The sequence below is a fragment of the Meleagris gallopavo genome, chromosome 17, assembly GCF_000146605.3.
Source record: "Meleagris gallopavo isolate NT-WF06-2002-E0010 breed Aviagen turkey brand Nicholas breeding stock chromosome 17, Turkey_5.1, whole genome shotgun sequence".
Taxonomy (NCBI): Eukaryota; Metazoa; Chordata; class Aves; order Galliformes; family Phasianidae; genus Meleagris; species Meleagris gallopavo.
The window spans coordinates 4,940,402-4,961,405 of NC_015027.2; the positions used below are offsets into that span (position 1 = coordinate 4,940,402).

Below are 21,004 nucleotides of genomic sequence, written 5' to 3' on the forward strand. Positions count from 1 at the left end.
TATATTTTATTTATTTATTTTATAATTGGCATATTCTTAATATATTTATTTTTTTTTAAGAGTATGACAATTACCATCTTCTTTCTCTAATGTACATTTAAGCCAGGCTTAAAAATCTGCTTCCTGGGACAAAAAGCAAGGCCAAGATAGAGCTCAGAAGAGAACAAAGGCATCCTGATAGCCAGGTAACATCATCTACAGAGCTATTCAATGGCTTGAATCTTAGCCATTTCTTCTAAACCTATTTGAGTATGAAATTGGCAAACAAAAACTTTTTTTTTTTACTGGGATATTGCATCATCCTTGTAGATCTATGGTCGTATCCACAACAGGAAAGCAAGATAACATCTGCAATAAAGTCAAAGTAAAAAATATATTTCTTAGGCTTATTCAAGGATTAATGGGTTAAAATACTGACATCTTACTTACCAACGAAGGATTTTGCAACTGCATACAAAGCTTGGGGGGGCCAGGGTAAGAACCAGTCAATACCAGTATTGTTGACAAGACCTTAAAATAAAAGCATAGTGTTGCCTGAAAAGTTTATTTGAAAAACTACATCTTAATTTGCCAGACAGCCCTAAGCTTAACTTTGTTTGCATCAAGAATTTTCAGGTTCAGTCTTATTTGGCTCCTACTTAGGAAAAATAATTACCACAAAGCCAGTACTTCCATCTTGATAGTAAATAATCAGCATTGCATCTGTGTCCAGCTAAACCTGTTGTACTATTGTTTAGGCTATACCATTCCATAAGATGCAGTCAAGAGCAACAACTAGATATTTTATAGTCTGCACTGGGATTCCCACCAGTACACCTCAATTTGTGCGTCTCCTCAGTCCTCTTAGGACATCTTTCAGCCACCTGTTCTGCAGTAGCATCCACCAAGCCCAGGTGGTTTTTATCTTCACTGTGTCTTTCTTAACCCACCCTTCTTTTAGCTTTGGATATAAAAATGTTTCTCTTACCACCATATCCTAGTTTCATAATGATTTAATATGATACATTCCTCTGTAAACTATAGAGGAGAGGCTGTACACACAGGCAGTCTGCATACTTCCACTTCAGTGAGGATGACTAATTGATTTCTAGCAGTTCAGCTGGAAAATGAACTGATCTGCTAAACGTTAGTCAATAATATCCACTGATACATGGTACTTAACTGGAAAAAATCATGCAAATGTGTAATCATTAAACCTGCTCTGCTTAGCTTTAGCTGTGGGAATCTGCTGGAGATTTTGTCTTGCCTACAAACCTGTGTTTGACAGGGAAGGGATGAAGCAGTGTATATAATTGATACCTGGGAAATTTCTGCACCACGTTCTCAGACTGTCCCCAACTGGAGACATTCCCAGGACAATATGAAGGTTGCTTGTACATTTGTTTACAAAATATTGCCAGACACTCTGTTTAGCCGGGTTCACACCAGCTTTAATAGCTTCGTCTCCAATCTGACTTAGTATGGTGTCTTTTTCATCATCTGCAAAAAGAGCTGGCACCATTCCTGTAACATATGGACAGAAGAATGCTACTGAGAACAACTTGTAACCATATGGCTGGGGACAGAGCAAATGGGAAACTAGAGTGACAAGTATTAAATCTAATTCAGCAAAAATGATTCTGGGCAGTTCTAAATGAACCTACTAATCTCTCTGTGCTTCTCCTCCTCACCCATAATGGACAATATACAGGAGGCAAGGGAATTTAGAAGAATAATCGTTTTGGTTTTGTTTGGGCTTCAGCAACATATACAAAATGTCATAAGAACACAAAATGCTTTTACTCATGCAAGGAGAATATTCATTTGTGTCTCGAAACCACCAATCACATTTTCAGTCTCTCCATCAAATGGTTGAATTGCATGAGTCACCTAATGACTGACATAAGCAGAACAGAACAGAGAGAACCATACCAAGAAAAGGGATAAAATTTTCAAATCAGACTCTGTATGAGCTTCTATAGAGAGGGTGGTCATACAGTTGCCGGCTGCTGCTAATCTTCGCCAGCTACATACAGTAAAAGACAGTAAACTATAGCTTAAGATATATATACAAGCAGCTGTTGTTGCTCAGGTGAATGCTATTTAAAAGCAAATGAGAGAAAAGAGAGACTGTGATTAAACACAACTGAAGTTGTATTCTGGTCTTGGAAAAAGCATAAGGTTCCTGCAAAACTATGATCAGTGTGGACTTTTAGGCTCCCCAGATGCATATAAATGACAACACAATGTCAAAAAGCCATCATTAAGGCCAAGATAATTTCAGGTAGTATTGAAAGGTGTAACTAACTACAGCAGCAGAGAATACAGGGTGAAATAGTAAAAGCTAGACCAAGGGTGCACTCAAGTCACAAGCAGATACTAAACTGGCAGTAATTCAGGCTGTGTCTATCACCTGAAGTTAACATGTTATTGATGAGCTCCAAGAAACTCTCTTCTGCTACATGGCCATCTGTAAACAAGAAGACTATGGACTTGTTCTCAATACCAAGCTTTTGGTACAAGCTCTTCAGGTCTTCTCGGAAGTTATTTTCTCTATATCCCCGAGTCAAGATGATTTCAAATACCTAAGGATGCAAACAAATATTAAGAACAGACAGATGAACCTAAGACATAATGATAACTTTGAAACTCAATTCGAACTAAATTGGATGAAAGGTTTTGGTTTGGCCTCCATCCATCAGTACATTTATGCACTACGCTCTTTCCAAACAATTACATTTGTACAAACCTACAGGATTGCAATTTTAAAATTTGACTGCCCTTTGTATTCACCCTCCCTTTTCATTCTTCCCCTCCAAGTCAACAGTTTCCATGAGAAACTGTTGAAGGAGGAACATTCCCTATCTAAAATACTACAATATCAATCACAATAGGGTTTCTTGAGAAGCACCAGAGTGCTGCTGTAGTACAGATAAGCATCAAAAGCAATAATTAGGTACAATTAGATTTGACCCTAAAACCCATCCTTGTTTTCTGTCCCCAAGTGCCAAAATCTAGATTCAAGCAACGAGAACTTCCTGCCTAGATCACCCACAGCCTAGACCTCCTAGGAATCTGCTTTTTTCTCTTCACACGGAAGAGATGCCAACCTAATCTTATCTTGACTGCCTTTCCCCTCCTCCTCTCATCCCCATCCAATTTAATCCTCATCCCACTGTTGCTTTCCTTGTCTTCATTCATTGCAAAGATGCACAGACACTAACCTCACACCCAGCTGTAAAAGCAGCCAACCTTGCAAGAGACTGCTTTCCTGAGCCTCCAACTCCTATGAGTAGGGCATGGCCACGATCCATCCGTATGATGCGATATACGTGGATTAAATGTTCCAAAGCATCGTCAAAAAGAACTAGATTCATTTTAACATTAGCCTCATTATATTCCTCCAAAATCTCCTGCAGAGAAAGGTGGTCAGAATGTTACTAGGAGACCAAGAAAACAATAACATTAATAAAATAACAACCCATTTAGCCGCATTGTTGCTAGAAAAGATCATCAAGGAAAATAAATAATTGGAAAGCACTGCCAACTCCATAGCTGACTCTCAATTTTCATTACTCCAGATGCCAAATGAGAGTCTTCTCTGCACACTGTTGTTTGTGTGCACAGAAGAACTGATTTCATCTTGTTTGGTGCAATTTCCTGCCCATTCCTCATGCAAAGACACAAAAATCACACACAGTTCCAAACTGAAGCACACTACCTGAAAGAGACTTTTTGCCACATCATAGGCTTGTATATCTTCATAAATACGAGGCTCTCCCTCATTCAGTGCCATCCTGAAATCTCCAAAAAGAATAGGATCCCTCATAGCATACTCCAATTCATCTCTGAAATTCTCTTCAATCAGGTTTTTGATATGTCCTTGTACCTTTGTGTATAAGAAATAAGTTAGGCAATACAACAAGGCAGGTATTTCTGAGTCCAGGAACACTGAGAAGAGTGATATTAATAATGCACATTCTTACTCAAATATTGACTAATTTCCAAGAGTGAAAGCTAGTGAGGTTACCAGAAGAACCAGACCACAACGTCCTTTGTGTTCTATGATACAAAATGGTCTAATAGGAAGCTCAGGAACCATTCAAGTCAATGGACTGCAGAAATTTAAGACAGAATGCAATACATCTTATTAAAAAAAATCTGTTCCTTCAACAGATCTGCTCACTTAGTCTGCCATGGTTACTTTATGTCAGAAAACTCAACAAATTACATTTTAAGATAATGTAGCAGCAACACAATAGCTAGACGAGTCTGCAGTATGCCTGCAAGACCTGAATGTAAAAGTTGGTAACACTGCTGTGGCAAATTAGTTGCCACTGTAATATTCAATAACTAATGAAAGTTGAAAGAAATTACTCACCAAAGCTTTATCTGCTTCATTAATCAGCCTGTCATGGAAAACCCTCAGGCACTCATTTCTCCAAACTCTCACCATCTGGGTGACTGTTTGAAACCTGCATTAATATCAAAATATCAGACTGACCTAAACAAACTGATCCTGATCAAAAGTCTGGACAGATTTTTTTAAAAAACTCTTTTACTGTTCTAGTTTTTTTTTCCCTCTTCATAAACATAAAAAAAATTGCATCACTACCTTCAGGTATCTTATTTAAGGAAGATTAATGCAATAGCATTTGTCATCAAAAGTAATATCATAATTCAGGATTGTTCCTGAACATCTTCTCACTCTGGTGAAGGTTTAATGAAAAGCAATGAGATGTGATTGATTTCATGCACCAAGCTTCCTCATTGTACCCTAAACAAACAGGTAAAGGACTACTGAAGACAATTGTTATATTCTTACCTCTCTGGGGTTGTAAGAGTAAGTCCATTATAGACCCTGGAAAGGTCCCGCAGGTTAAAAATGTAATGGAATTTGGAAGGAGTAGGGGGTAGGTCACAGACAATCCTTTTGTAAAGCTCCAAGGTGCATACTGTTATGGTCTCAGAGATAGCTGATACAGACTCATTAAACATCTGCAAACATGAGAGAAAAAAGAGATGTTTTCATGCAACTGCCCACAGAAAACAATGCTATCAAACATTCTGCTTTCCAGCTTTTCGTATAACTTAAACATTTTTAGAAATTTGTATTCCTGTGCAGCATTCCTGTGAACATATAGAAATTAAATGTTTTAGGTACGGTGCATCTTCACTGAAAATAACATCACACTCAATTACTGGAATTTCTATAGTGTTTCCACAAGAGAAAAAATAAATTACTCTAAAACTACTACTAGTAGTAAAACTACTACTACTTCTCTAAATGAGAAGGAAACTTGATAACAAATGCTTTTAGATCCTGTGACAACACAAAAATAAGTGTATATTTAAAATAAACCCATTACGCAATCCTTTAACAACCGTGAAATTACCGCAGTGTGGCCTTTCAGGATGGAGGCGTAGATCAAATTCAGTGATTGCTCAGAAGGAAAAGGTATGTTGAAAACACTGAAGAGTGAGATGAATCGAGGGTCAACTTCATTCCGACCTCCTCCAGCTTTCCCCATGGCAGCGACAAAACCCAGATCTCGGAACATTTTACAGTTCATCTCCTTACTGCGGTCATACAAGAAACCTTTTTCTAGTAGCAGCTTCAACAAGGCAATGGGTTGCTGTGTGCCATACTCATCAACCTTTGTATCACAAAAGCAGCAAGATATTTAGAGCACAGTATATCAACATGCCAAATACTGCTATAAACATGAAAATATTGTGCTCCCTACTTAGGACGGCATTACACAGACTACCTAACACTTGGCAGAGCTCTGGCACTGACTGTGAACATTCATTCTGATGTCTCATACAATAAAAGTGCCTCTTCTCCAAGATAAACTAAAAACGCACATCCTTTCCTGCTCCAATTCTAAAGAGAAAGGAACCTAGAGAAAGGTTTCTACAAGAAACATCCTGCAACCAATATTCAGCCACAGGCAAATGATTTTAATGCCATTTGCAGTTGGACTTGATGATCTTGAAGGTCTTTTCCAACCTGAGCAATTCTATGATTCTATAAGAAGTGATTCTAAAGGAAATATTTCTTATCTAGAGGACAAATACTGCAATAGACAAAAATACCCCATACTGCACGCAAGTCCAACCATTCTGAAGTTCCCTAACTAAAAAACAGTTATGTACTTCCATGAATCCCCTTGACTTGTGATATAAGACCTAGTCCTTTCACACAGTTGAACCTGTATATGAAGGGATGACACCAGTGCCACCATAAATGTTTCTAAAATACCTTGCTAATCAGTGGCAGCTTACCCTTGGCATATTCATATCATCCATGAAGATAATGAGACGTTTTCCCATAGGAGGGCCATAAGTGTCTTTAGATCGTTTCTCTACATTTGTTTCTAGATTTCTCTGAACGTCCATTGATGTTGTACGGGAAGAGAAGTTCATCACTAGGAGAAGCTGCAAAGGGGAGAAAATTGATAAGAATGGATTTTTACCTTTTTTTTTCCCCCTTCCAAACTAGAGCATTCTAGAAAATATTCTTTATATTAAGTTGTCAGACATATCAAAAACACTCCTCTGGTTCAGTTACTCATTTGAATTACAGACAACAAAGAAAGAAGTTCTTCTTAAATCTTTGACAAAGTAAGAGAACAAAATATTTCTTTTCTTTAAGAATTCTCAAATCATCAATACAATTTGGGCCTGAGCTTGCAGATAGATCTCTGAACCTACGTGAGGTCTCAAAGTCAACACTGCTACCCACAGGCTCAGGCTTCAGAACAGAAATTTAACACAAGGTCACAAAATGAAAATGCAGCTTTATAAACAAGGCAAAATGCCTCATACATACATTAAGGTCTTCGTTCAGACTGTTTAAGAAGTTTTGCGTCGTTGCTGTTTTAGAAGTACCTGATTCACCTACAAGAACAACTGGGTGTTTTATTTTTACCATTTGTTCTAGCAACCAAGCAGTGCGTGTTGTATCCACTGTAGGCACTGAAAAAGATCATGAATAGAACAGCAGGTTAAAATTAAAGGCAGTGCAGCCTGGGCAATTTATATTAATAGAACACAGCTGGATCAGACTCACAAAGAATTAACATGCATTTGCACAAAGACGTAACCTAAAATATCAACTTACTAACAATGCTGAAGAAAAACTTTAATTGCTTAACCACAGCTATTCCATTTTTATCACTGGGCTCTTTTCTCCTATTGACACGTAAGAAAATTAGTTCTCCACATAGGAGTGCAACAGACTGGTTAAATTCCACGTAATCCCTATTCCAAGGACATAATCAGGATATATTTGGATCAGGACTTATTTTTCCCTAAAACATACAGAGATGAATTTTGTTCTATGTGAATAGCCTGCCATCAGGAACAATTTTATAGACCTATTGTGTCAGTGAAGTTAATCTATGCTTGCTGAGTCTTACTATAAAATAACCTGGACCAATTTATTCTTAACTATGAAAAGCCCTTGTCATCATTATACAGTATTTCAACTAATGACCAATAATGGCCTTAAAAATGATTTTTTTTTTCTCCACTGAGCACTTGAACCGGTGATGTGAGATTTTTTCAGCGTTTCTGGCCAAGTACACACAAAAAAGAAAAAAAAAAAAAAAAATCAATCTTCTGCTCTTCTGACTCTTTCAAAATGCCCTAGGCACTGAAAAAAGTTCTTCCTCATTTCGTTATGACACAGTGCTGTAAGTACCAACTCTATTCCTGCTAATCTACTATAACAAGAACATTAAATAAATTGGTTTCTGTCATCACAAGAAACTGAAAAAGAGTAGATGACCTTCAGCACACAGTGAGGATTACTCACGTTAAGTGCCACTCACATGCTATAAAGTAAAAGCACACTGCCACTTTTTTTATCTTACACTCACCTAGGATGTCAAGAAACTTCTTTTGAGGATTATGAATATATTCAGGAACAAGTTGCATCCAAGGTACCCACTTTTTTTGAAATCCATCAAAATGAAAGTCATACAAAGTTGGCAGTTGACCTGAAAACCATTAAAAAGCTGAAAGATTCCTAGGACAATTTAACATTTTATAAGACTGAAATGAAAGTAAAGGATGTGATTCTGGACCAACACACAGTTCCACTTGTCATTTAACCCAGAAAGACATCTAACAAAATTCTCCTAGTCCAGTACTTGAGTCATATTATCAATTAATAAGCACTTTTCTAATGGTTTTCATTTCTCTTTTTGTTTTTCCTTTCACTGTTTACATTTTCTGGCTGGCACAGAAAAGTACTGTTCTGTGAAGGTAAGCCAGTAGCTAAGAGTCAGCTAGCAATAGTATCTCTACACATTTTTTAGTGATAGTCCTTCAGAGAACATCAAACATTTTTTTGCAATCAGGGCAGATAGCTGGAAGGAAGAACAATGTTCTCACTTCAAGGAAAACAAGACTTTTCCAACATAATCAACACGATTTGGAGTATGCTATAATAAAATCCTACCTGGCAGCTCCCCTGGCTTAGCCAGGATGTTCTCATCATGAACAGTTGACATACAGGAAATATGTTTAATATATTTATCAAATTTAACTCTTCCAGCATCTAGAAGAGAAGCACCTAAAGATAAATATAAAGCTTCCAAGAAAAAGCACTCTAGAACATCAGGATCATCAGGTTTTGCCACAAGGAGAGCTTCCAGCATCACAGTCAGCTGAACCACCTGTTGTAAAAAAGGTCAAAAATGTAAACAGAATCACTATTTAGATAGGTAAAAACTCTTGCTATGTTTTCAGCTATTTGAGTGCTTGCTGATCTTTTGTCCTTACAGATGTATCTACTGATACAAGTATTAATGATAGCAGGATGGCACTGGTAAAGAACTGACTGTTTCTATTGTTTCTTGGTAGCAAACTGAGATTTCACTGTGAACTCTACTCTTGTGATTTCCTTGGGAAATGTTTGCCTTCATTAGTCAGCTCCACTTCCAAGATAAACTTTTTCAACCTTTATTTTCTATTCCTCACCATGTTTAAATCTGTTTGAGGAACAATGGTCTTCAGCCTTTCTTCTTGTTTGCCATCCACAACTCCCTCTGTAATCATATCAATAAGACAGGGCACATATTTTTCAAAGAGACGATTCAATTCAATTCTCTCTTGCTGAGGGAAAAAAGGGACAGTAATTAAACACACAGAAAAGTGGAAGAGCGATTGTGAAAGCAGAGTTTCCCATCAACACCTGGCTGACCAAGTATAATTGCTCTTATAAAAATGACAGAGTACAAGCAAATTAAGAAATTTAACAGTTATACAGACTGTTTTTTCAGCAGCTGAGGATCTGCATTCACCAGGTGATAGTAACTAAGTTGTCTTACTTCAGAACTTAATGACAAATGAACCGTAAGAAAATGAGACTGACTTTACAAAGATGTTTTGTGTTTTGTTTTTTTTCCACATCTTTCTACAGTTCAGTATTTAATAAAAAATATTCTATGACCAAATGCAGAAATTCCCACCTCATTTTCTCTTCCTCGTGTCCACTTCTGCCAGTAAGGCTTATATTTCAGATTTTTAGGATCCACAAAGACCATTCCGCAGCGGGATACCGTGGCAGGAGATGCATACTGTAAGTCACCCACCTGTAAAATAATCATACCACATAATCATGCCTTAAAAGAACAGACAGAGTAACTACTTTTTCAGGCTTTGTAGATCTAGCCTCATCTAACCCCTCCCATGTTCAGCTATTACCTACCTCAAACAACAGTGCACAGTGCGACTGGAGTCTAATTCTCTCCCCATTTGCCAGGGTCAACAACTTATTGTCATCCATGACAGAATTCATGTTTTCAACCCAGAGAGCATCTACATCTCCATCAAACAGAATGTACCTGTGGATATAGGAGCCAAGGGATATGGTGACTAATCTCTGATTTCAGTCACATATTTCAGAACTCAGACATTCCATCAAAGGCATCAATGTCAGCTTAGATGTTTTGAAGCCTCCCCTGCATTTATAATAACTGCATAGTTTCTATTCATCTCACTGAGGCACAGAACTCACAAGAAATATAAAGATACCCCTAGACACTTTGCATTCACTTAGCACTTGTTTCTGAACTAGCACAGTATCAAATATTTTGTATTATATTAAAAAAATAAAAGTTGACATAAAATTCAGTACCTAAAAGTCATCACAATAATTTCTAGCTGTCTACCTTCGTTCTTTCTTGTCAGTAGGCCTGTTGATATCCCGAAAAATGTTTGACAGGACTCCATCTGTCCAGTCTCGTGTGGTAGGGTCAAGGATCCCATATAGTTCAATCACAGACATAGCTTTAGGATTCAGTATGTAAAGCTTTGTCAATAATCCCAGCCTAGAAATACAAAAGGAAAGCAATACTATTTATTTATATACTTACGAGAATACCATCTCATGATAATCCAAGCATACATTATGGCTAGCTATTAATGATTTTGATATGACTACACAAGTCTGAATGATGTTATTTTACAGCCAAATTTCCATGTATCAAATAGTATACTTACTTGTTCTGGGCTTGGCACAAAGCATTAATGACAACTGATTTGCCACCTCCAGTAGGCCCAACCACCATTGTAGTGTGTCTAGTTAACATTGTCTCATACATCTGAACAACTTTATCCACCTGAAAAAATACATATTAATTCAACAGACTGCTATCCATAAGTCTATGGACAAGATCAGCAGCTGGTCTACATCTACTAAGCTTTTCTAGAACCATTCTGGAGTGCAGCAATGCATACCCAGCCTAATGTTTACAACAAAAACTGAGGCAATTAACATTTTTTATACCTGAACTGGTAAAACAACATAACCTCCTTCTTCCAGTACTTGTTCTACAGCATCATTGAAGTCAGGGTAGCGGACTCGAGGGCAGTCCAGGCCAGGAAACAAGTCAGAGATTAGGCCAAGGAAGAGAGGTACATCTTCAAACACAAATTTAGGAAGATTCATATCTCGTAGAGCTCTCATCAGTACAACCTCCTAGACAAAATACAGCAGAATCAATCTCTACCAAACAGCTAACCAATTACCTAATATGTAGTAATTTCAAACATCACCAAAAACCATTGCACAATTACTTTAGTACAGCTTTGAGGATGCTTTCTTGGCTTCAATTACTAGCCGAAAAGAGGCCATTTTGAAAGGATTACGTTGACCAATAGTTAAGAATGCTGCCTTTTTCAACAAAATGCTCTGTGGTTGGAGTGGTCATACTACAATTTCCCTGATTTGATGCTAAAATAAACAATTGTTTTATAAACATTCCCAAATTCTGCAGTCAGTGCAGCATCAAAAAGCTTTCGTCTGTAAGTACAATGTACCACTTGAGCTACCAAATGAAAAACAGTATTGAATGGAGCACCCACTTTGGGTATTATCCGGGATAAATAGTGCATCCTGGATTTAATATCAAGACTGCACAGGAAGTAAAACACCTCATTTTTTATAGGTTTCCCTACTAAGTTCTGATGCTATCTTGCTGGCAGAGGGCATCATGAAGCTCAGTAAGAACACAGTAAAATAAGACAAAGAACACCAATGCTTCTATTTCAAATGCAGACAAACTACAGCAAATGTGTAAACATATACTTTTCCCAGTGAAAAGTATGAGCTGCAAAGGGTAAATAAGTGGCAAGCCTACCTCACTGAGGTCTGGTGATCCTCTTTTCAATTCCCCAGCCATCACTAACACTGACTTAAGGGCCCGCAGCCCAAAATCATAATGATGTTGTTTAGAAAGTTGTTCTTTTGCCAGCTTGTATAGCACTGTCATCTTTTTGGCAAGGACCTGTTTGAGAATTAAATAATCACAAGCGTGAAGTCACAACGAAACACTGAGCATGCATACAAGGGTATGGAGAGCAATACAATTTTCTTACCTTTGCCGTAAGGAATCCTTCAGAAAAGAGCATGATTTCACAGATTTGCTGAAGATCTGGTACAATAACAACCACAGGCCTGAACAAAGCTTTTACAGACTCAGGGAGCTCAGTCCGGCCAGCATAACCAGGATTCATTGTAATAAAAATGCCCATTCGGCTGTCAAGGTTGATTTCTTGTCCTTCAAACTAAAAGCACATGAAAACTTTAGAACAGTGTAAGTTTGTAACTGAAATATTACCATTTACTAACAGAGAAAACCAGCAATACTGAGACACCCACTTGGGACAATGTGTTAAGAATTCAGCTTTAGATATTAATGTAGATACATTTAATTACTATTTTCTATTTAGCTTACTTTTCTCCTACTTCACAAGTAGGAGCAAAGGATTAGAAAATATGCAAAGATTTAATATCTTTGAATCTCAGAGTACATATTCTGGAGTCTGAAACACTCAGCACAAAGCAATTACCACAGAAATAGCACTTTGATCTCCCAGTTGGGCCCAGTCCTGGATCTTGGCCTCTAGCACAAGATCAGCCTTCACAATTACTCTTCTTTTTCAGTCTTTACCTGAAATGTTTTCAGATGATTCATTAAAGCATTTCGAATAATTTGAATCTGAGAAGAAATGACTGAAAGCACAGAAGCATCGATACGATTGAATTCATCAAAGCATCCCCATGCTCCACACTGGGCAAGACCAGAGAAGATTTTACCAACTGCCTAACAAGGAGAAGAAAAACATCTTAGCAATGAGTACGTTAAAAAATCTACCATCAGCGAACTGGAGTATGCTAAAACTCTTAATGTCTGGGTAAAAATCTCTGGATACATGCAGGAGCTAGCAATCCACCCTAACTATTTGCCAAGTGCAGATAGCCCATAACGAGCTTAGACACACTTAGCCACTGTTTCCCTGTTTGAAAGCACAGATAGAATCTTCAAATTCCCTTCAATATTTATTCAAAATAGTTATTTTTTACTCTATTTCATTACCAATTGGCATGGTAACTCTAAAGGAGGCACATGTTCAGAAATTCAAAATATGTGCTATTCTGTTCAGAAGTTCAAAATGTGTGCTGAAAAAGAACAGTAAATGGCTCTTTCCACAGAATGCAGATCTTAAAAACTTACTTTGAAATCCATGCCTTCTCCACAGTTTGTCACCACACACAGCAAGCCCAGTGCTTTGGCCAGATCCTTGGTTGTTTCTGTTTTCCCTGTACCTGCTGGCCCTGCTGGTGCTCCTCCCAAAAACATTGATAAAGCCTTTGAAGACAGACCAAAAAGCAAAATGTAACACAATGGAAAGTGCAGCAATAGCAGCAGAGCAGCAAGAACCTGGCTACAAGAAGTGAGGATTTGCACAAATACAAAAGCTGTGGGCACAGAAATGAAGAAAAGAAGCTGCTTACCTTCACAAGGCCTCGGGTATGCAGAAATCTCCAGCGAGATCTGCACTTGAACAGACCTCATTTGCACCCTGGCTTGGCCCTGACTTCCTACGGGGTGATCAGTCACTGGTTCAAGCCATGACTTAGCATTTCTACTACACAAAGGATTTGTATTAAGCTGGTAGCAAATTCACAAACAAATCCATGGGTACAACAAGCCTTAAATCTCATTTCTGCATGCATTCTATATTATCTTCAAAGCAATTACTTTAGAAGACTATTGCAACCTACTTATTACATATTTGTGCTCACATTGTATTTTTTCTACTTTATTTATGTCCTAGTTGCCAATTATGCGATGGCATGGAAGCATGTTTTAAAAGTGCATGTTAGCTAAAAAGAACTCCTTTATACCTGTGTGAATGTGAGATAGATACGATCTGTAAGCGGGGTGATCACAAGGCGTCCATTCAAACCCATGTACTCATAACCATATGAAAATGTCCCTGTGCACTGCCGCACATTCAGCTCATCTGGTTCTCGGTCCCAATAAAAGCGCAACTGGCTTTCCCATTCAAATTCCTGAGCCTGCAGAATGCTACACAAGAGACATGCACACATGAGGTAAAAGGATAGATATATAGTTTATGGCCTTGGTATTTTCTCAGGAGGTTGAGGATTTACCTGTCTCTGACAAATGTATCAACAATGTCTCTGGCATGAACATCAATAATGAGAACAGTGTTGTATTTTTTCCTGTCATTTTTGCTCAAAGGTGCTGTAATGCGAGTAACCAGCTCATCAATTTGTTGGTGCATTTTTTTAGCATACAGTTTCATTGCCTGTTTTTCTCCTTTCTTCACTTTCCGAAAGACATCCTCAACCTCCCACGTCCACCACACCTGATTGGCAGCCAGCACCATCATGCCTTGGTAGAGTAACATCCAATCAACTCTATGGGAAATACATACAGTATGGGAGTCTGAGTTACGTTTAAGTAAATGATCACAACAAAGAATAGGAAGTCCCTCCTATTTTTACAACTACAACATGACCAAAACCTTATAAAGATGAATAAAATCAAGGTGTGAGCTATTATTTCTAAGGCCTAGGAAATATTCTCAAAAAAAACAACCTACGCCATGGGTAACAATGACAACACAGAATTTATAATAAGAAAAACCGTGCACATGTTACTAAAAATGAAAATTCAAGCCTTACAAAACCACTGAGAGTAAATAACACATTTTTTCTGGTTAAAATACTACATATGCAGGTATCCATACTCCTCCTGCATTATAGAAATACAGGCTAAGCTGTGCATAAATTAGAAAATGAAGTTTCTATTTTTCTGTATCACTACGGGTTCATAGTAACATATGAGGTACTTGTATTATCTTTGACACTGATTGTTTCACCTGCTTCTGTCTTCACAGTATCGAAAAATAGCCTCCTTAGTAAGAAGTCTGTTTGTTCGTCTCATTTCTTCCAGCACTGCTGTCATCCAGTTCTCCACTCTGCCCTCTGCAGCTACAGATTGCCTGAAATCCATCACCTCCCCCTCAGCTGAAATCATGGCCGTGGCGATTTTCTTATCACCATCACCATCCTGAAACCTCAGGGCAGCTATGTTATCGTACATCTGAAATGCACCAACAGAGAAATTGACATATGAGAAATCAAGCTTGAAAGATTCAAGTGTACCTAGCCCTCATTTTAATGTTAAAAGGAAATTTTCACCATCTCCAGAGAGAAATGGATCTGACTGTAAGTAATCAAATACAAACACTGATGCATACAGCCCAGCAGCCCCACTGCACAGTAAACAAAGCAAATGATCAGGCTCAAGTGACTTTTTTTTTTCCTAGAAAGTAAAGACCTCTCAGGAGCTACAGGAAGTTATTATATAGGTCATTATCTTGTATCTCGAACCTTCTTTACATAACTGCTTGATTTGTTTGTTTAGAAGTTTCTTGAAGAAGCTGCCAAGATGTTCTTTGTATGCAGGAAATATTAGCACACACTTAGCAGCATGCACAGAATAGTCTATTCAGCTCTTAAAAGCACTTAAAAGCGAAGGGCACTTTGGAAAACCAGACACTGTACCTTTATCATGTGTTCCTGGACACAAAGTGGGTTACTGCTGCCAAGGATAGTGAGCAACTCTTCATCAGATATAAAGAAAAATCTTGGGAAGGCATTTCGCTTTGAATCCAAATAATCATTTAAGCTTTTCTGACATTTCTCCAGCACATTATTTATATGGTGGAGGTCTGATAGACGATTTGGGGCCTCACAGCATTTTTTAATTATTGGTTCTTCTGCAGTTTCATCCATTATCTACGTGGGAAATAAAATTAGAAAATAACAAACAGCAGTGAATTACACTAAATTACATTTAGCTAGTGACAAAACAGATTGCACAAGCAGTGCAGGTTCTTTCAACAATGAATTAATTTTAAATATGGTTTCCTACATTGCAGAACTGTACGAGCACAGAGGTAGGTATGCACGTTCTTAAAGCTGAGAGCACTGTAAAAGCAAGTGAAAGAGAAGACTGTATCCCAAGCCATGCAGGCATAATCACATACCTGAGTTTGCTCCTGTGTACAGCAGTACTTCAAGTACATGCATAGCATTGTGGAATCACAGTACAATTCAGTTACTTGCCTTTTTAAACATACTGTCTACACTGTCAAATATTTCAGCTTCTTCTGAAAGCTGTGATCTTATATCTCCGCCAACAAAGATGCTCTCCAGGTACATCCATTTTCTCTGAACCACCATCCAGATCTGAGAGTTAAATGTTACCAACAAAGATTTAAAAAAAGGAAAGAAAAATCCTGATTATAAATACATGTTAATAGTTTAGCCCAACGCTTTTTTCCCTACCTCAATTACTTCACCAATCAATGACAGAGTTTTTTCCAAGTGGTGAACAGTTGAAAGGAAAGGACCCACAAAACGACTGCCCAAGATACTCTGAAGATTGACACTGTTGTCATCAAGAATCTCTAAAATTTCATCTACAGATCCCAGAATAAAGCCACGCTTCTCAGTGCCTTTGAAATATATTTGCACAGTAAATTTCAGCTGTTCCCATGTTTCTGCTATGTCCTTCATACCCTGCATGTGCACATAAAAAGACGTGTTTCAGTCTTCAAAACCTAGAGAACTGTAATTGTAGCATAAAAATGAAAACAATTACTTCAACAAAACTTTTGCACAGATTTCCAGCACTGGCTTATAAAGAGGTTTATTTCAAAACATCATGATTAAAACCAAATGAATTCCATCATAGACCAAGCTTGCTTATTGTGATAGCAAAATCCACATACTGCTGAGAAAGCTATGACAGGTAGGACTTTGTGCTGTGTTGTAGCTTATTAACAGAGCTATTGATTTATTTCCATTACAGCACCTCCCTGAAGATAGCAGAACTTACTGCCATGCCACTCAAGTTCTCACATTAAAAAAACTGTTGTCATCTATATCTGCTTAGTTTTATTATGATTTTTAAGTTACCTTCTCAACACTAAGCTCCTTAACAGCTGTTCCAACTATTTCATTGATAATATCTGAGTGCCTGTGAAGTTCCATAGCAAACATATTCTCCAAAGTAAATGTTTCAGTTGTCATTTCAAACCTTGTGCCTGTTCTCTCCATAAGGTCTTGCCAATGCCTGTATAAAATTGATGCATCAATAACTATACCACATTACAGTAAAATTAAAACAAATGTTTTGCATTTGTTTCCGTTATTTAAATGAATAAAAGCAAACCTTTCTCTTAAAGCTTCATTTTTCAAATCAAGCAACAAAGGAATGGAGTCTCTAAATGCCTTCATTTTTGTTTCCAAGTGACAGGCTGCTGGCATACTGCGGACTTGTTTGGGCAGCTTTCGAAAAGCTTTAAGAAATCCTTCAATTCCTTCCTGAAGAAGCTGCACATTGAGGTTTATCCAGAGTGTCCGAGACCATTCCTCTTTAGCTGCCTAGGAACAAGGTTATCACAAGGAAAAAAAAACATTTCTCTTTATTTTCTGGTACAGCAGGATCTAGACACCACAGTCAGGATATACATGTGATTGCATTAACATTTTATAAACAGAGAAAGAGGCAGTTTAACATTTGAGACAGATTCAAAACCAAAATAAATAATGAATAAATCAAAAGTAAACACGGAGAAGAGGAAAATCATTCTTAAGAGCATACTTTACAACCAGTTTGGCTGCTGGCTGATCAGGGTATTTTAATCTTGAAAAAATAGAACTTCTTAAAAATTATAAGACCAAGTCTGAGATATCCACTGTCACCTGTACATCCAAAAGTTGTCCCACTGAAATAATCAGGAGACATGTACAATATAAGACCATCCAATAATTTCTGAGGAATGAGTGGCTGTTCCTATCTGATAAATGTATGTGTTTGGTTTACTATGGAGACATTCTGTTCTCCTCTATTAACATCATTAAATTGACATCATGATGGTAAATTACAGGTCAGTTTATTTTCATGCAAAAGAACAGAGTTCATAGTAACTAAAAGACAATGCAAGCTCTTCTATTTTCCACCTTCGCATGTGGTATGTGCTTGAATACGAGCTTGCATACACTTACCTTCTGTAATTCATAAATTTCATAGACTTGCTTTAGACCTTTCATATCATTCTGCATTTTCATTAAGTCAGGATACACTTTAGCTGGCAAGTCAAAAAGTTTCTCAACACTGCCCAGTTCCTGATGAATTTCTTCTAGTTTTTCCATTTCTTTTTCAAAAATGGCCATAAGTTCCAGTCCTGGAAAAGGATAGATATTTTTCTAGATAAACAATCCCATGCATTATGGGGAATAAATAAGACAGCATTTGCACATAGTCAGTAGAAATTACAGTACTAAAAGTGTCATATTGATCAGATGATCAGTTTGTATGTTAAGGAAAACACAATTTTCTTGTTTTACATAAAATTTGATGAGTTTTCCAAAAAACAATATTGTTAAGACATCACTTCACACACTTAATTTACCTTTATCAAGATCTTCTCCAACAGCACCAGGTCCCTCAGCCATGAATTTACAGAAGAAATCTGCTACCTTTGTAGTGTAGTCCTCAATCTGTTGCTTTGTAATCTAAAAAGAACAGAGTTTAAATTGTTTTCTTTTCCATTTCTTTTTTTTTTTTCTTTTTTTTTTTGTCAATACCTCTGTGAATGTTCTTTTTATGCCTCCAAGGTTGTGATCAACTTCTGATGCTTCAAAGAACAGAGTCTCCCACTTTTCCTTAATCTTGTCAGCCATCTCTTGCTCTTCTTTAGCCACCTAAAACAAAACAGCAGTATCTCTCACAAGTAATAAATACACACAGGAAAGTGAGAAAGGTGTGCATTATAAATATGCAAAAGATGGAAACAGCACTGAAGTTAGTCTCAAGTTGCACCAAGAGAGGTTTAGATTGGACATTAGAAAGAATTATTTCACATAGAGAGTGCTTAGGGATTGGAACTGCTTGCCCAAGGAAGTAATGGAGTTCCCATCTCCCAAGGTATATAACAGATGTGTGGAGGTGGCACTAACAGACATCAGTAAGGGCTTAGTGTTAGGTTAGCCATCGACGACCTTGAAAGCCAAGCTAGATGATTCTATGAATCAGGTTTAAACACATGCAATATGTCCATTTAAAATGGAGCTACTGCTTCAAGAACAGAAGTTGCATTAGACAATCTCCAGATGTCACTTCTAACCTCAACAATGCTGTGATTCTGTGAAATGTCTTAATAGGAAAACAATTATTCGTTCACATGGGAAGCATTTGTGAGCATAGCTCAAATCTGAAATGTTTTATGAGACAAGACATAACATTCACCTACTTGAATATCATACATTGCAAGAGTTCGGTATCTCTCCCAGATGTCCAAATATTTCAGTTCCACCGTAAACGACATGCCTCTGATAGCTGTAATTGTACTGAGGACAACTTTCAGCTCTTCCAAGGAATCAGGAGGTGTCTTAAGATTTTCTGATAATGTCTGTAAGAATAAAAAAATAATTTACAGAGGCAACACTGAGAAAGTAATTAGCCACTTCTTACTGAAACACAAAACACAAGTAAATGACATGCTGACTCTTTCATTTTTAGTTTATGTGATGATAAACATAATATAAAAAGAAATTTATAAATCAACAACAAGTAAATACCATAAAAACATAAATGTTACACCAAAAAAGAAGTTGTGAAGGGTGGTTTAAAAGGAATTTCAGAATTACTTACATGAACCATTCACAAACACAGGAATGAGAAAGCCTCTTTTTTTGCATATTACTGTTCTCTTTTCTTTCCTAGCTACACAGTGACAGCTCATCTCTATATGTATGGCATATTACAGCACATCACTCAAACTAAATCAGAGTGGTTCAAATGGTCACCTACTAATCAGTGAAAGCTGCATCGGACAACAAGAACAGAAAACACCTACCTCGATCTCCTCCTGAAGACTGAAGAGTTCTTTTCTTGCAAACTCATTAAGCAACTTTCCAAGGGAAATCATCCAGTCTTTAGCTTTATCCTCCACTGCAGAAACTAAAGTACTCAGACAAAGCCTGATAAATTGTTCATCTTTTATCAAGGGTTGTTGAATGACTTCTTGAGCTATCTTCATATAGAACTGCAACTTTTCATCGAAGGTGACATAGGAAGGCTTTTCAGCAGCAAACTTCTTTATGGCCATGTCTTTGTCCATAGTCCACAGAAAACAATATCTCTCCCAATGGTTCAAATATGTGCTGAGAGAAGTCAGGACTCTGTGGACATTCTGAGTGATGAGAGCAGCCTGCTCAGTTATCAGAGGGTTCTGGGAGATATCACTGTAAAAGCTGAATGTGACAATTTCATCATCTGTAACACGCTGAGGAGGGCACTCAGTGCACGTGCCATGCATCCACCGCACAAAATGCTAGAGTTTTCAAGACAAGTTTGAAAAGTAATTACCTTGTAAAGAGTCACATTAGTCAAATAATTCATCGTTATTTAGGAGACTATGAACAAAGTAATGTGAACGATTTCTTGAATCAACTGTTGTTCTGACAGCATGAAGTTATTTCATATACATTCAACCTGTTAGTTTTATGTTTTTGTTGTCCTCTTTTTCTATGTTTTAATAAAGAATTTAATCTTTAATAAAAGAGTAGGAGAAATTTTGTTACTTATATACATTAACCATATCATACATTTTCTATGTGGCCCAAGACAACTCCTCTTTGCTCAGAGCAGCCATGCCAAGCCAAAAGGTTGTATACCCCTGGGTTATATTTTCCCAAACAGTTGAGAGAAGTGTTAATTTCATCCTAATAAAATCTTTCTATGCATTATTTAGTTTATTTTTTCAGATCTCCACTGAGTGACAATATAGCACAGCAAACAGGCATTAGGCTAAACAGGCTGTTAAAGCAGTCTAGCAGAACAGGAAATCTAAGCCTAGGAAGCACATTTGATCTAAATTTATGCATTTCATATAACATTCAGAATAATATCTCCACCAACAGAGGGCACAAAAGATTGTAGTCATAACATCTGACTTCTTTTCTGAATAATATTTCAATATGATCATATTCATACAATAAAATGTTGTGATATCTTTGTGAGAAAGCTAAATAATTCATCTGCTGTTAAGCATTGTCCCAGATGTCCTTCTCATAACATTTCTGTTTTTCATTTTGTTTGTTTTGGCTTTGGGTTTTTTT

General features: G+C 37.3%; 1 protein-coding gene across 1 annotated transcript in view; it reads right to left on the minus strand.

Annotated features, from left to right (window-relative positions):
- Positions 1 to 21,004, minus strand: part of DNAH10 (dynein axonemal heavy chain 10) — a 57,147-nt gene that overhangs the window by 17,906 nt on the left and 18,237 nt on the right. The window contains exons 18-52 of the mRNA XM_031555900.1: positions 19,741 to 20,217; positions 19,135 to 19,293; positions 18,470 to 18,586; positions 18,295 to 18,397; positions 17,888 to 18,066; positions 17,052 to 17,263; positions 16,796 to 16,952; positions 16,163 to 16,396; positions 15,941 to 16,063; positions 15,377 to 15,610; positions 14,689 to 14,912; positions 13,955 to 14,224; positions 13,685 to 13,868; positions 13,011 to 13,145; positions 12,447 to 12,599; positions 11,872 to 12,060; positions 11,634 to 11,780; positions 10,781 to 10,972; positions 10,495 to 10,613; positions 10,164 to 10,322; positions 9,701 to 9,836; positions 9,462 to 9,584; positions 8,971 to 9,105; positions 8,450 to 8,666; positions 7,866 to 7,985; positions 6,815 to 6,960; positions 6,268 to 6,420; positions 5,376 to 5,636; positions 4,805 to 4,977; positions 4,361 to 4,454; positions 3,701 to 3,868; positions 3,204 to 3,392; positions 2,393 to 2,564; positions 1,300 to 1,503; positions 430 to 510 (exon numbers count right to left, since the gene is read on the minus strand). Of these exons, the coding sequence (XP_031411760.1) occupies positions 430 to 510; positions 1,300 to 1,503; positions 2,393 to 2,564; positions 3,204 to 3,392; positions 3,701 to 3,868; positions 4,361 to 4,454; positions 4,805 to 4,977; positions 5,376 to 5,636; positions 6,268 to 6,420; positions 6,815 to 6,960; positions 7,866 to 7,985; positions 8,450 to 8,666; positions 8,971 to 9,105; positions 9,462 to 9,584; positions 9,701 to 9,836; positions 10,164 to 10,322; positions 10,495 to 10,613; positions 10,781 to 10,972; positions 11,634 to 11,780; positions 11,872 to 12,060; positions 12,447 to 12,599; positions 13,011 to 13,145; positions 13,685 to 13,868; positions 13,955 to 14,224; positions 14,689 to 14,912; positions 15,377 to 15,610; positions 15,941 to 16,063; positions 16,163 to 16,396; positions 16,796 to 16,952; positions 17,052 to 17,263; positions 17,888 to 18,066; positions 18,295 to 18,397; positions 18,470 to 18,586; positions 19,135 to 19,293; positions 19,741 to 20,217 (6,139 nt within the window). The remainder of the gene's footprint in view (positions 1 to 429; positions 511 to 1,299; positions 1,504 to 2,392; positions 2,565 to 3,203; positions 3,393 to 3,700; positions 3,869 to 4,360; positions 4,455 to 4,804; positions 4,978 to 5,375; positions 5,637 to 6,267; positions 6,421 to 6,814; positions 6,961 to 7,865; positions 7,986 to 8,449; positions 8,667 to 8,970; positions 9,106 to 9,461; positions 9,585 to 9,700; positions 9,837 to 10,163; positions 10,323 to 10,494; positions 10,614 to 10,780; positions 10,973 to 11,633; positions 11,781 to 11,871; positions 12,061 to 12,446; positions 12,600 to 13,010; positions 13,146 to 13,684; positions 13,869 to 13,954; positions 14,225 to 14,688; positions 14,913 to 15,376; positions 15,611 to 15,940; positions 16,064 to 16,162; positions 16,397 to 16,795; positions 16,953 to 17,051; positions 17,264 to 17,887; positions 18,067 to 18,294; positions 18,398 to 18,469; positions 18,587 to 19,134; positions 19,294 to 19,740; positions 20,218 to 21,004) is intronic.